Source organism: Rattus rattus, chromosome 7 (genome assembly GCF_011064425.1).
Source record: "Rattus rattus isolate New Zealand chromosome 7, Rrattus_CSIRO_v1, whole genome shotgun sequence".
NCBI classification, from domain to species: domain Eukaryota; kingdom Metazoa; phylum Chordata; class Mammalia; order Rodentia; family Muridae; genus Rattus; species Rattus rattus.
In genome coordinates, this window is record NC_046160.1 from 23,851,430 (window position 1) to 23,867,488 (window position 16,059).

At 41.1% G+C, this 16,059-nt stretch overlaps 1 protein-coding gene across 2 annotated transcripts in view; it reads right to left on the minus strand.

Annotated features, from left to right (window-relative positions):
* Hadhb (hydroxyacyl-CoA dehydrogenase trifunctional multienzyme complex subunit beta) overlaps positions 1-16,059 on the minus strand; it is a 33,766-nt gene that overhangs the window by 1,975 nt on the left and 15,732 nt on the right. For both annotated transcript variants that reach the window (XM_032909052.1, XM_032909053.1), the window contains exons 6-15: positions 15,035-15,134; positions 10,758-10,845; positions 8,661-8,848; positions 7,763-7,943; positions 5,343-5,464; positions 3,724-3,803; positions 3,598-3,645; positions 2,854-2,941; positions 2,348-2,422; positions 1,661-1,825 (exon numbers count right to left, since the gene is read on the minus strand). In XM_032909052.1, coding sequence (XP_032764943.1) covers positions 1,661-1,825; positions 2,348-2,422; positions 2,854-2,941; positions 3,598-3,645; positions 3,724-3,803; positions 5,343-5,464; positions 7,763-7,943; positions 8,661-8,848; positions 10,758-10,845; positions 15,035-15,134 — 1,135 coding nt within the window. The remainder of the gene's footprint in view (positions 1-1,660; positions 1,826-2,347; positions 2,423-2,853; positions 2,942-3,597; positions 3,646-3,723; positions 3,804-5,342; positions 5,465-7,762; positions 7,944-8,660; positions 8,849-10,757; positions 10,846-15,034; positions 15,135-16,059) is intronic.

Consider the following 16,059-nt stretch of genomic DNA (forward strand, 5'->3'; position numbering starts at 1 on the left):
AAATATTAACAACGCCTAAGATGAAGTACACTGACTGCCTTGGGCTAGAGAGACGGCTCAGCAGCTAAGGGTGCTGGCTGCTGTTCCAGAGGACCTGGGTCCAACTTCCAGCCCCCACACAGTAGCTCACACCTGTCTGTAACTCTAGTCCCAGGGTTTCTGACACCTTCATACAGACACACATGCAGGCAAAACATCAATACACATAAAATAAAAATGAACTCTGAAAAGAACAGCACTGCTCTAGATCCGCCACACTGAAATTTTGCTCTAATTTTCTAATCATGTTGGTGTCACTCAATTGGCTCAATTAAACAAACAAGTAGCAAGCTTAAAGCTTCTAGAAGAAAGACACTGAATAATCTCCATTCATCCACAAAGTCCTCTAATGTTACGTACACTCTATATACCAGAGATGACAACTGCACAAATGGAAGGGAATCTGTGTCGACTACATGAGACACACAGCCATCTCCCTCAAGGGAGCAGGCAGAGATAAGAGGCTCTCACCCAAATATGCAAGATTTCAGCAGCAGAGTCACACAAATGATAAGACAGCTCTGAGTTAGGGGCTGTGTCCCGGGTGCTATATGGAGCCCTGTGTTTAATCCTAGTACAATTAAAAAGTTTCAGACCATGAAGCAACAATGTTTCAACTTAGAAACAATCTTTCTTTCTTCAAACTCTGTAAAGAAAAGCTGTCTACCTCATCTTTTAATAATTCTATACTTCCAGCCGTCAGGTATATTCAGGGTGGCTATAGATGAGATTTTAGGCCTTTACAGAGCTTATCTGTCTTGCTTAGCACAGGGTCTATAATATGAAAACAAAAACCTGTCTATATCAGAGTTTAAAAAAAAGAAAGACTGTGTTGGTGAGTGGCTTTTACTTCCAGCACTGGGGAAGCAGAGGTAGAGAGATCTCTAGAGGCCAACATGGTCAACAAAGCAAGTTCCAGGACAGCCAGGGCTACACAGAAAAACTGTTTTAAGAAAACCAAAAAGGCCACAGCTAGTCTTCCTTTAGGATTTTGCTCCCAGTGATATGTTATAGTGTGGAGCATGCTGAGTCTATAACATAAGTGAGGTAGGCAGGAGAACGTCTACTGAATTCCTGGCTGAACAGCAGCCACATACCATGGAGAGGTTAACTCCCCTGCAGAGTAAGTCAGTTATCAGGAGACGGTTTTGTGTGGTGCTACAGACCCAGGATTTCAAACAAGCAAGACAAGCACTTACTTGATCACTGAGTTAACAGCCACAGAGACTGTTTACTTTAGACTTTATAGATAAGGTGTCATGACTACTAGGTAAATGAATAAAAATTTCTCATTAAGGAAGAAAATACATTGTAATCCTTTTAATGCTAGTGCCTCACAGTTATAAATTATTTTTCAATATATTTTTATATTTTATATAGCTTCCATAATGAGCATATATTAAATATATTATAAACAAGAAGTATAAACATTTAAAAAAGAAAACCAGCTTACATTTAAAGAGCATTTTCCTTTCAATTTAATATCAGAATTAAAATCAATAGTCTTCTCACCTCTCAAAAGAGAACTGATGTTTTCTGTCACTAGAAACAGCATTTCATCAATGCTTCAAATAAAACATTCTAAGGACGTGAGAGTCCTGATGACACTGCAGTGACGTACCTGTCCTCCAGCTGCACAGGCAGCCACTAAAGCATACTGGCCTCCATCCTTCCTCAGTCTGTTGGCAGCTGCCATGACCAACCGACAGCCAGTGGCTCCAAAAGGGTGTCCCAGAGAGAGTGATCCGCCCCAGATATTAAACTTCTCCAGAGGAGGTGCTCCAACCTGGCTCCCACAAAACCAAAGACCAATTTAAGGGCAATTTCACTTAAGACCAATCAAGTCAGGCTCTTCCTAAGCGAAAGCAAGCAACACAGAGAGGAGTAACTAATGCTGAATACCTAACAAATCAGGGCATGGCACCTGAACAAGACCAACAGAAGATAACATAAAGGCTTACAGTTTTCACTATCAATTTCACAACTTGTTTTTAAATTAGGAGATAAACTGGGACTATAGCTCAGTGGAAGAATACTTGGTCTGCACACATGGTTCAACCGCAGTACCGCCAAAAAAAGAGAATAAGCCTTTCCCTCTCTTGTTTGTTCACTTATTCATTCAGAACAGGGTTTCTCTGTCTAGTCCTAGGTGTCCTGGAACTGCTCTTGTAGACCAGGTTCCTCCCAAGTACTGGGGTTAAAGGCGTGTACCACCATGGCCAGCTCCCCTTTATATTATTAGCTGGTAACTAAACCCAAAACAGTAGCATGCTGGGAAATTCAAGCATATTACTTATCAGAAACTTACCTTGGTTTTCCTACCCATGTAGTTTTGTGCAAACCAATCAGAATCCATAGCTTTAAAGTTAGCCAAAATCTGACCCTAGGAGGGAAAATAATTCAAGACTTTATTATACTAATGCTCTTCTTTCTGGGTTTTATGTAAGACATAGACTTGTGTAACTTTTTCAGACTTCAGTGAAAGTGTCATAAGGAAATAATTTAACACTTCTTAACGGGCCTTTAAGAATCAGCCTCCAGGTTGGGGATTTAGCTCAGTGGTAGAGCGCTTGCCTAGCAAGCGCAAGACCCTGGTTTCGGTCCCCAGCTCCGAAAAAAGAAAAGGAAAAAAAAAAAAAAGAATCAGCCTCCAAAGGTATGCTTTCAACACCACAAGTATGACTCTGATTCTCTGACCTAGCCTTCTCTACAAAGAAATTCTGTTTGAAATACAAAAAAAAAAACCCACTCTCTATAAGCATTCATACTTTTAATGTCTATACTCATTTCAGACATGTCTTATAAACAACTTACTGAGAAGGCTTCATGAAATTCAAAAGCGTCAATATCATTCATGGTTAATCCTGCCTTTTCTAGAACTTTTGGAGTAGCATATGTTGGTCTGAAAAAGAAAACAAAAATAGCAGCCTAAAACTTCCCATTTTAACTTAAGCATTTCTTAGTATACTCCAAATTGAGTTTATACTTATTAATTGGTTCTACTATACAAATGTTTAGTGTTGGGGATACAAAAAGACATGCCCTTCATCCTCACTATATTGTAGACCTGGAAAAACAGATAATAAACAGGCAAGAAGGGTAGTGTAAGTTAAAACCAAAAAGGAACTTTTGTTTAAAGGGGCAAGGCAGGAGAAGGGCTTGGCTGGTCTCAAGCTTATAATGAAGGCGGCGGAGAAAGGTCAGACACTGAGAGGCATCTGTGGAAGGTGCTGTGGGTGAGGGGTGAAGCTCAGTGTTGGCAGTGCTGTCTAGCATAAATGAGACAGAGCAGAGCGTGTGTCTGTGTGTCTGATTGATTATACAACACAATTGGTAGCAATGAGAAAACAGATGCCAACTTAGGACTTAACACATTCTCCAACCTGTGTAAAAACGAGCGCAACTGATCCCTGGGACCCACGTGGCAGAAAGAGAAAAGTCAATTGCTGTAGATTATCTTCTGACCCCACACACACACAGACACACAGACACTAAATAACTGTAATCAAAAATTCAAATTTCTTCATTGAAATTTAAAAATAAATACTTATTTCTTACCCAAGTAAAAGCTGATCTTTTGGATCCTGAGACACATATATAAAATCCCTAGGCAAAAACCAGAAAGGTTACCTCTAGTAATAAAATAAAGAAGTCATAAGCAATTTACCAGAATATTAACTTTACCTCAAATATGCCTTTGGCTTATAACCCATGGCCAGAGCTCTGTCCTCTGACATGATTAGCATCGCAGAAGCACCATCAGTCTGAAACAGTACAACATGATGTCATCTGGAGGTCTCCCAGCATCTACCTCTAAAGCCTGTCCATGAGTCCACTAATATATCTATACAGAGTCTATGTAACAAATTCATTTCACTATATCCACCATTAAATCACATCTAGTATATACACTGAGTCACTTTGGGAGCACAAAGGTATCAGGGACTGTTCATAAGGTATTATAATTTATCAAGATAATAAGGGAGATGCAGCTTCAGAATGAGGACCCATTACTTCAAAAATGAAAGACTGTCCTCTACAATTCCAAAGAAAAAGAAACTACTCCATACAGTATGCAAAAATCAAAACAAGTTGTCACATTTTACTATACATCTTCTTTTTAAAACTCAGCAATACTGCATATATAGCAGAGGATGGCCTTAGTGGGTATCACTGGGAGGCGAGGTCCTTGGTCCTGTGGAGCTCGATGCCCCAGTGTAGGGGAAGGCCAGGGCAGTGAGGCGGGAGTGGGTGGGTGGGTAGAAGCACCCTCATAGAAGCAGGGGGAGGGGGAATAGGAAAGGGATTTGCAGAGGGGAAACTGGGAAGGGGGATAACAGTTGAAATGTAAATAAATAAAATAATAAACAAACAAACCTAAAAACCTTAGCAATACTGAAAAAAGCACACAGCCACCAATAAGGTGGTCAGAAAGTCTGGGAACACAGGTGACTATACATAAAGAATGATTTTTGGATACTACATTAATAGTATGTTCACTGTTGAGTTTGGTGGTAGAAATTGATCAGTTAATACTGTAAAGAAACACTGAGAGCTGGAGAGGTGGCTCTGTGGTTTAGAGCACTTGTTCATCCAGACACCCAGGTTCAGAACAGCCAATGTCTTTTCTGGCTTTTATGGGCACTCCACATAACAGAATACACAGACACACATTCAGACAAAACACCCATACACATCAAATTAAAAAAAAAAAAACAAGTAAAATAAAAATTCACTTGCTACCTCTTTTGAGAAGCCTCTCTGATATCCTCAGTGGCTAATCTACACCACCATAATGTATCAGAACTGTCCTTCCCACTTACGATGCTCACCATAAGCAATACGAGTTTGATGAATGGCCAACTTCATAACAAGAACAGCTTTTGTATTAGTATGGTGAGACATTTAAGACCTTCAAACTATGATTTTAAACCTTGTGCTTAAACAGGGTTCATGCCTGTGATTCCAGCACTGGGAAGACTGAGGCAGGACTATAGCTTGAAGCCAGCCTAGGCTACACAAGGAAATCTATCTGAGAGTAAAACTCATGTACTGGATTTCTGAGACAGGTAGGCTGCCTGCGAATTCTTGATCTTCCAGCCTGTACATCCTGAATGCTGGGCTCAGAGATATGTTATCACGCCCAGTTTGTGTTTGTTTTTTAAATGATCTTCCTTTAACATTTTCTCTACAGAGAAAAGCTTTATTTTAAGTCTCCAACCACACACAAGCAAATGTGCTGCAAGCGCTTCTACTGAGTCTATAGAAACGCCACTGCTAAACACAATAGCAATGACCGGTACCAGGAAAGAAGAATTCGCTGCTGTCACTGTGCCATAGGGTTTGATGAATGCAGGCTTTAGTTTGGCCATTTGCTCCAGTGAGGAAGGACGGATCCCGTTATCTTTGCTAACTGTGTCTTTTCCTGTAAGAAAATGAAAATTTTAACTCTAAGAAACTGTAAGCATTATGTATCTTCTCTAAAGCAATATGCTTTAAGAATGCTAAGGACAGGGGTTGGAAAGATGGCTCAGAGTTTAACATTTGCTGTTCTTTCTAGGGACCCAAGTTCAGTGGCCAGCACCAACACTGGGCAATTCACACTGCTTGTAACTCCAGCTCCAGGGAAGCCAATGCCCTCTTCTGGTCTCTAAAGAACCTATATGCATGAGTGTACATCCATACACAGACACATACGCTTTTAAGAACAGTGAAAATAAATGTAAATCTTTTTTTTTAAAGATTTATTTATTTATTTTATGTATATAAACACACTGTAGCTGTCTTCAGACACACCAGAAGAGGGCATCAGATCTCATTACAGATGGTTGTGAGCCACCATGTGGTTGCTGGGAATTGAACTCAGGACCTCTGGAAGAGCAGTCAGTGCTCTTAACCACTGAGCCATCACTCCAGCCCCGGAAATGTAAATCTTATCTATCAACTATAAAGAAAACCTTTTTGTTCTTTCCAGAGCTGGGGACCAATATCCCCACCCCCCATGGCCACCACTGCTACAGGTCCCTGACTGTCCCGAGCAAGCACTCTACAGCTGAGTTGTACATAGCCTCATCTCTAAAAGAGCCTTTTACAGTTAAAACATAACCAAATTTCATTTTGTTTCATTTATTTAGTTACAGATGTACACACAAGTACAAAAAGGCATCACGCCAGGCATACCTAGTACTTTGGAGTCTGAGGCAGGGAGACCATTGTGAGTTTGAGGACACCCTACAGACCATGTATCAGGCCAGCCAGAATTACACAGTAAAATCCTGTCTCCAAAAAAAAAAAAAAACCAAAACCCCAACATCATATTTTCTTAAAACCCTCACTCAAATTTAGCTAATAGAAGTCATATGAATCAGGAATTTTAAAAAGGCTGGACCCAGGCATTGTGACTCATACCTGTAATCTAAGCACTTGGGAGGTTAAGATTTTGGACTGCTACAAGTGAGAGGCCAGTTAAAGCTACAAACCAAACGGAACCAGTGAGATGGCCCAGCAGGTGAAGGAACTTGTCATGGGGACTGGTGACCTGAGTTTGATCTCCAAAACCTACTTGAAGGAGAAAACTGATTCTTTTTTTTTTTTTTTTTTTCGGAGCTGGGGACGGAACCCAGGGCCTTGCGCTTGCTAGGCAAGTGCTCTACCGCTGAGCTAAATCCCCAACCCTAGAAAACTGATTCTTAAAGCATCCTCTGACCTCCACTGACAGACTGTGAACACACACAGGTGGGGGTGGGGGGGGGGGTAAATGTGAGGGAGGGTCCGGGAGGAGGGAAGGGAGAGAAGGCTGTAATTGGGATGTAAAGTGATTAATGAAAGAAAACCTTAAGAAAGTTGGGCATGGGGGTTGGGGATTTAGCTCATTGGAAGAGCGCTGGCCTAGCAGGCGCAAGGCCCTGGGTTCGGTCCCCAGCTCCGGGGAAAAAAAAAAAAAAAGGAAGAAAGAAAGTAAGAAAGTTGGGCATGGTAGTACATGTGTGAAATCCTACTTGGGAGGTAGAGGCGGAGGATTAGGAATGCCAGGCCAGCCTCAGCTACACGATATGAGGCCAACCAGGTCTATATGACACCTTGTTTTAAAAAAACAATAAAACCCTTTTTTATGTTTACTGGTGTTACAACATAAATCTAAACTTGAGTCTATGTTTAAGAATAAAAGCTGAATGGAGTGGTGTCAGTGCGTGCCTTCAATCCCAGCACTCAGGAGACAGAGGCAGGTGGATCCACAGAGAGTTTAGGACAGCCAGGGCTATACAGAAACCCTGTCTAGAAAAACTAAAACAACAACAACAAAAGAAAACAGAAAAAAGAAAGAATAAAAGCGGATTATCTTGGAAACAATCATAGCAACAGGGAGCAAAGGCAGTTCTCTTTGTGAGCTCAGGGCAGGCCAGAGCCACACATGGTAGAATCTGTTTTTTAAAAATTATCACTTAATGTTTTCAGTTTAGGGTTGAAGGGGTGGCTCAATCATCAAGAGCACTTGCTGCTCTTTCAGAGGATCCAGGTGTGGTGCCCAGCACTTACGTCAGCTGACTCACAACCATTGTAACCTCTGGTCCAGGGGCTCTGTGGACACCTGCATGCACATGACATACTAAGGCACACACAGAAAAACATAACAAAAATAAAAGAATCCTTTTAAAAAACCAATGTTTAAGTTTTTGTAGCAACTGAGTCAATTCAGAACACCCCAGTAGCTATCACCACTCACCTGGTACTTTGAAGGGTACAATATCAGAAAGATGTCCTTCATCCTGTGCCTTCTTGGCCAGACTGTGAGAACGCAGTGCATATTTATCCTGTTCCATTCGAGAAACAGCAAAGGCAGCAGCCAGACGGTCGGCAGAGTGGCCCATTGTCTCGTTAGTGGAGAACTCAGCCACTGCAGGGAGCTGGCAAAGGAGACAGGGAACAGCTCTACTCTTTAGAGGTATGAGATGATGCACAGCATAGCTCAGTCTAGAGTCTAGTTATTGGCTGGATACAGAGGCACATGCCTATAACACTAGCACTCAGGAAGTTGAGGCAGGGGGATTTTAAGTTTGAGGACAGCCTAGCAAGGCCTTGGCTTAAAGAAAAAAAAAAAAAAAGCTCTTTGTAAGCAAACATTTGGTTTGTTTTTTTTCTCTCTCTCTCTCTCTCTTTCTTTCCTTCTTTTTTGTTTTGGAAACACGGTTTCTCTGTGTAGCCCTGTCTGTCCTGGAATTCTCTCTATAGATCAGGCAGGCTCTGAACTCAGAGTTCTATCTGTCTCTGTCTGCCTCCTGAGTTCTGGGATTAAAGGTGTGAACTGCCCAGCTTGAGAAAACAGATTTCTAAAGAGAGCTAAAAAATACACTTTTAGAGACAGGGTCTCGTCATGTTAATCAGCTAGGCCTTGCACTTATAGACTCACTTGTTTCTGTCTCTGCGGGGCTGAGATTAAAGGTATGTGCCACCATGCCCAGATTACGGTTCAATTTTTGTAACTACTCCCACTCCCAATCTTGACCAAACACCCTGTCCTATAATCAAGAGGATATATAAGTATTAGAATACGTGCTAGATCTAACTGTGATCGATCCTCAGGATGCTCTGGATCTGTATTTATATTAATTCATAAGGCTTACCTCAGGGGACAGAAAATTCAATCTGAATTTAGTGAGTAAGGACAGGCGCTGGGCCAGAGTCTTGGCTTTATTGAGATCAAGCATCATTTTCCTCATATCTCTTGAATGACGAATAGGGACGTCAGACATTAACTCAACACCACCAGCCACGACGACATCACACTGGCCAGAAGCTATCAGACCAACAGCTGCAAGGTACAGAGTACATGTGCATGAACAACTGTAGGAATAACAAACCATTGAAATATACACTTGATTTAAAAGCTATATAAAAGGGGGCCAGCAAGATGGCTCAACAGGTGAAGGTACTCGTAGCCAAGCCAGAGGACCTAAGCTCCATCCCTAGAGCATGTATGGTAGAAGGAGCAAACTAATTTCCACAAGTTATCCTTCCACCTACATGCATGCATCATAACATGCATGCATACAAAAAACATGCATACATGCATCATAACATGCATGCATACAAAAAATATGAAAAAATCTTTGAAACAGTTATCAGTTTTGTATAACAGTAATCAGTTTCTAACTACAGGGTCTCACTGTATAGCTCTGACTGCCCTGGAAATAGCTGTGTAACCAGGCTGGCATCAAATTCACAGAGATCCACCTGCCTCTGCCTCCTGAGTGCTGGGATTAAAAATGTGTACCTCTATACCCAGCTGGTTTTTAACTTGTCAACGGGGCTACTACCTTACAATTTTTGCACTTCTGGAAACTGAACCCAAGGTTTGACACATATAAAGGTAAGTATAAGAAAACATTTTAAATGTCTAAAAATACATTCAACACACCTGAGAAAAGTTTCATCCAAGACACAGGACATCAACTACTAACTCCACTCAAGTGATGTCCTCTTTAACTTATTTTCTGTATGTCAGTGTTTCACCGGCACATGTGTGTGTACAGCACATTTGTGCCGAGTGCCTACAGAGGCCAAGAGTGCTTCAGATCTCCTGGAAATGGGGTTAGTTAGTAATTATGAATTATCACGTGTGCTGGAAATCACACCCAGGTCCTCTGGAAGATCAGCCAGTGCTGAGCCATTTCTCCAGCCCAACTCAAATAATATTCGAAACCTAAACATCTTCCATACTTAATATGCTCTAAGATTAAGTTTTCAGAAAGGTTTTCTCCCCACCCCCCACAGAGAGAATACTAATTCCTGCTATAGGACTTCTCAGATGTGGGTTTCCCTTTATGGCAAGTGGCATGTGATTCTGCTGCTTTAAATGGGAGTCAGTCACACACCACTCAGAAGTCCCCAACCACTGCCTCTAGCCTTACTCCTCCCACTCATGAACTCAAATGCCCAACCTGGCCTTGATACTATTACAATACCATTGAGTACTAAGCCTGTCAAGCTTCCTGTCTGTTCAGTGTCCCACAATTTTAGGTGAAATGCCACATAGATTGCAAAAGATGTGGGTAGACAGTGAATTAAAAATAAAAGCATTTTGCATGTGCAAATGTGTGCTGTCATGTGTTAGGGAACACAAGGGCAAAAGTGTATGTGTGTGTGTGTACAGGCCAGAACTTGGTATGTCTTTAATTGTGCCCCATCTTGTAGACTGAGACAAGTTCTCTCACTTGAATACATCTCACCAATTTGCATCATCTAGCCAGCCAGTCAGCCACCCTGGTTTGCGGATGGGATTACAAACAGGCTGTCACGCTGATATGACACTTAGTAGGTGCTAGGGATCCATCTGATCCTCATGTTTATTCAACAACTGACTTACAATTAACCATCTTCTCCCTAAAACTTAGACCATCTAGAGTAGGGCTTGACAACTATGGTGATACTTGAGGCTGCAGACTCTGTCCTCATGGGAAAATGTCCTATCAGAGTTATCAAGAGAATAAACTATGCACCTCCTCCCCCTGACAGTCCCAGGAGCAGACAGCCTACGACTAAGAACGAATTCAACTATCCCCACGGGGCATAAATACTCCGAAAAATCCATAGCTTTTATATAATTTTATCTTTATAAAAACACAAATTAAGAGTGCTGTGCTGTGCTGAACACTTACTTCCCTAAAGACCAATTAAAAGGAGTAAAATCACAAGCACCTTTGGACTCCATTTACACATACCTGTGGTCATGGCTTGGTTTGAAGAGATACAAGCCATGGTGACAGTGTGAGCTGGAGTCTTATCAGAGAAGCCAGCTCCCAGGGCAGCCTTCAAGGAATAGTGAGGGAGAGAAAACACACATGTGAGTCAGGCTCTGAGCACCACTTTGCCTGGTGAATTATGAAAGGGTTTATTTCAATATTTTACAAAGCAGATTAAAATATTAAACCCATCGCAAAATGGCTTTTTAACTTTTCTTCTAGACACGGAAAGGTACTGTCAAATTCCTGGTAACAAATTTTTTTTTTTTTTTTTTTTTTTTGGTTCTTTTTTTTCCGGAGCTGGGGATCGAACCCAGGGCCTTGCGCTTCCTAGGCAAGCGCTCTACCACTGAGCTAAATCCCCAACCCCACAAATTTTTTTATTTAAAAATTTTTATATGTGATTACATGTAGGGTACATGCGTATCAGGACATACATGTGGAGGACAAAGGTCATCGTGGGAATGGGTTCCAGGCTTGAACTCAGGCCATCGGGCTTGTCAGCACACCTCTTACAGCTAAGTCATCTTACTAGTCCACTTTGTTTTCTTTTTTGTCTCTGTAGTACTGGGGTTGAACCTTAAGCCTCACGCATGCTCAACAAGCACTCTTGCCACTGAGATATATCCTAGCACTTTTTACTTTTTATTTTGAAACAGGATGTCACAGAATGGCCTTGAGTTCATTCTGTGGCCCAGGCAGGCCATGGACTTGTATTCCTCCTGCCTCGGCCTCCCCGCTACTCAGGTATGCAGCCTGGGGACCACTAAGTCCAGAGCTTGGTAGCCATTCTTGGGTGTGATATAAAGGCTACAGTACTCTTCAACCTCATCTAATTATTAACGATGCTTTGCTTCAAGTCTTCAAAAGATATCATTTTATCTTACTTAAAAATAATATACGCTTGAAAGAGCGATGAAACCGCATCACAGGTGGGGTTTTCACGGATCCCTGAAGCTATAAAGTCTAGCAGCAGAGCAAAAGCATGAAGTGTTTCCACGATGACCACTGGGACCACAAGAAAGCCCTAACCATTATACAGAGATCCCACTCAGCTCTCTCAAACAACACCACTATTGACCTAAAGATGAAGTAAAATTTGAAAACTTGCCAAATATAGAGATGTTCAATTCAATAAAAGGAACTCTGGAGAACCGCCTGACTCACAAGAGAACCTCTAATGAATAAGGGTCAGGCCAGTTTATGACTATCAGAGAAACTATCCAGAACAATGACATAGAAAGTGACTCCAATCAATGTCACTTTAGGGGCTCTGAGAACATTTGAGGACCTCCTAACTAATCTAATGAAAGTGGCCTCTGATTTCACGACACAGCCAAAGTCGAACATGACACTAAGACATCTATATTTGTTTTACATGATTTATTGGCAAATCTTATGTTACCAAAACATTCCATTTTTGCTAAGAAGAAAATCTTTTTAATACTAAAGCTTTACTTTAGCGGGGGAAAAAAGTTTCCAACACCTCCCACCCTTATGATGAAATGTGGAACTCCTTTACAAAGACTGTTTTAGTAGTCCTTTTTAAAAACTACTTAATTACCATCAGAATTGTCCTACAGTCTAGTGACATGAATGTTGCAAATTCCAGATTTAAAAAGCTCCATGTCTTTTAGCTGGTCTCTGTCACTATACTTACACTGTGCTTGAAACTACTTGCCATCTATAGGAGCTGTTACTTTTGTATACACCAGTATGACCTTATTCTGATGTCTTTAGGGAGGCCAGATACTAAGTGCGTAACTGTACTAAAAACTACTTCCTGGGATCTGTACAAGTTGACTTGCCCTAACCAGTTGGAAAGGCAATCAGAAGCAGGTGTTAGGGGCAAAGAGGACTCCACAGTGGGACAAGGGTAAGGGCACTCAGGTCATAACAGCCTGATCCTCAGGAGGGCACTGCAGCATGTTACCCTTGGCTCCAGCTGACACACAGGTCTACCAAAGCTTTAAATAGAACTGGTACTGGTGACCCTTGTCCATTCTTCTATTTAAAGACTGAATCACTTTCAAGACAACAAGAAGAAAGGAAGAAATTAAGTTGAAGGAGAAATACATTGAGGTCTTTCAGTAAAATCAGGTTTGCTAGGGACACAAAGACTTTTAGGATTTCATATTAAAATTATGACAGGTCATTGTGGGCTGGAGAGATGGCTCAGAGGTTAAGAGCACTGGCTTTGGGAAGAGGAGGAAGAGGAAGAAGAGGAGGAGAAGGAGGAAGAGAAGGAAGAAAGTACTGGTTGCACTTCTGCACTTTCAGAAGTCCTGAGTTCAATTCCCAATCAGCGCATGAGGGCACATAACCATCTACAATGAGATCTGGTACCCTTTTCAAGTGTGCACCCATACATGCAGGTTGAATATTGTATACATAATGAATAAATAGATCTTTAAAAAAATAAATTAGCACAGATCCTAATGAAATTCTTCAGCTGGGTTAAGTTAGAGTTTAAGTCCTACTACTTACTTTCCTGACTGTCCTATCACCGCCATCTTTCTCCTTAGCTACTACAATGACCTGGAGAGGTAGGGGTGGTGGTGCATGTCTTTACTCTCAGTACTTTGGAGGCAGAGGAAGGTGCATCTCTGTAAGCTTGGGGCCACCCTGGTCTACACAGTAAGTTCCAGGGTATTCAGGGCTTCATAAAACAAGAAATTATGTGGCGTATGACATGACTGATGTTATAGTCTGAGGTTCAGGGAAGAAACTTCCTCATGCTAATCAACAGCTGGGATGTGCATATAGATGTAAAACTTTCAGAAAAAAAAAATCACAGAAAAACATCATGGTTTTTGTTTGAGGAAAAGAAGAATGTAGAGAAAATTGAAACAGATTTAACATTTACTTTTTCAGTCTTATGAAAGTCACTTTATTTCCATGATCCAGAAGTTGCAGTGTAAGAAACTTGGTGGTTTTATGTACTCATGAAACTTTTTTTTATAAATTTTGTAACATGGTTTTTAATGGACTAATACTATTCCATCATTCCATCATTATAATTTATTCAACCATTCTACAGTTGAACAAGGTAAGTAGCGCTTCTGAGAGTCACCTGTATATTTTATCCCACAAACTTTTTGGCTTTTCTTTAATAGCCCACTGGAACTCTTTATCAGGTGTGTTCAAATGTGCAGCTGCAGAGGAAAAGCCAATGCTCCGGAGAGGAGACAGACCTCTCCCTGCGCCCAGCTCTCCTTGCCCTCAGTAGCACTGGCTGCTCACTTTGTGACCTTGGGTAGTGCTGGTTTAACATTCGCCATGTGGGAGTGTGAGAGAACGAATGGCTTTGATCTGCACATTTGCCCTCTGTCCTGGCTGACAACGAAGTAATTACCTTCATAGCTACAGACGAGAAATAAGACAAATGTGTGAAAGCCAACTTCATCCAACTGAAGCAAAGCCCAGAAGACAGTTCTGAACTGCCACTGTCAAATGCCTGTGTGATACGCATACTAGTTCCAAGGCTGTCATTATCTCCATTGCCCAATGAACGCTAGATGTGTGCCAACTAGGCTAAAGGTAAACTCCTGGGAAATAGCTACATAAAAAAAACCAACCCTGCCTACGTGTCATCTAGTCAAAGGTAACAAATCATAGGCAAGGCTTCCTCCTACTACAAAAACCAAGTGAAACTGGCCACACTGTTAAAGTTTAATTAGAAACCATAATGGCTAGTATTAAAAGAGAAGCATCAGCTGCATTGTTATACTGTTTCTCTAACACAAAGGACAAATGAACTAACAGTTCCTAAACCCACTCAAACAATTTATCTGACCTATGGCAAAATGTGGAAACATAATAATAGTATACAGCATCTGATTTTAAATGAAATACATGTTTAGCTAATGGATCTTAAGAGTTTAATGACTTTAAAATGGTAATTTCTAGGCTGGGCATGTATCTTAGTAGAGAACACTTGCCTTGCCTGACATATGCAAAGCCTTGGGTCTGATCTCTAGCAACACATGCACATACAAAAGAAATTATTAAATATTAATTCAAATTCAAACAGACTTTTTGCTAATTTGGAGGAAGGATGTGATTGTCGGGGGAGACAGGGTATCACTATGTAGTCCTGCATGGCCGGAAATCTGGAATTTACTGGATAGCCCAGATACGCCTTGGACTCCATGGCAATCCTCCTGCCTCAGCCTCCCAAGAATACATTATAAGCATCAGCCACTATATCCAGCTTTATTAATCTCTTTAAACAATATAAATTTTGCTTTACTTACCTCTCTAGCCACATTGCTTGTTTTTACTTCCTGAATAACTGTACCAAAAATGATATAATCAACAACATCCTTTGGAATATTGGTCCGATACAACAAACCCCTAAAGGCAGAAATCCAAAGGAAAGAAACATTCATACATGAAGGTACGCTAGAGAACACCACATAAAACACTGTCCATTTTAAACAGGGAACCGTGCCCTGGATGTGCAGGTCAGAGGAGAGTGCTCACATAGTACACGCAAGGCCCTCGGTTCAGTCCCAATCTCCACAACACACAAAGATAAGCCTTTCCTTTTAAATGGTCAGACACAAACACTTAACAGCTTACCAACAAGGAAACGAGTGAAGAGACACTATTTGATGGCTACTTGGTAATGAGACGTTGGAAAGAAATAATCAAAAATAACTTGGGCAGATGGAGTTAGCTCAGTGATAGAACACTTGCATAGGAAGCAAAAACCCTGGTTCAGTCCTCAGCTGTGGCTGGAGATGGGAGTGGCGGTGGGATAATTTAAGAAGCCAGGCATGGTAATACATCAATCCCAAACTCAGGAGGCAGAAGACAGATCTCTGTGAGTTCAAGGCCATTCTGGTCTACAAGTCAATCCAGGCCAGCCAGAGATATGCATCGAGGTCTGGCCTCAATAAACAAACAAATAAACAAATAAAAAACCTTGGGGACACCCAGAAGGCTCAGTGGGTAAAACAGATCCTGTCCTGACTTCTACATGCCCACTGTGGCATATGCCTGCCTGAGCAAGCAAAAACAAACACAAATAGCAAAATAAAAAATAAAAAAACATTTGAAATAGCAACAATGTTAGCTAATATCACCAGAAATCAATACAAAGAGAGATAGATATTAAAAAAACCAAGTGTAATTGTGGAAATGCTAAATTTTAAATATTAATATAAAAGCATAATTTAAATAATATACATATATTTTAGTTCAGACCACTATATAAACAAGGAGCAGTAACTCTCAAGAAGGAATGAGCATGCCGTAGGTGCTAACTTGGTATTTA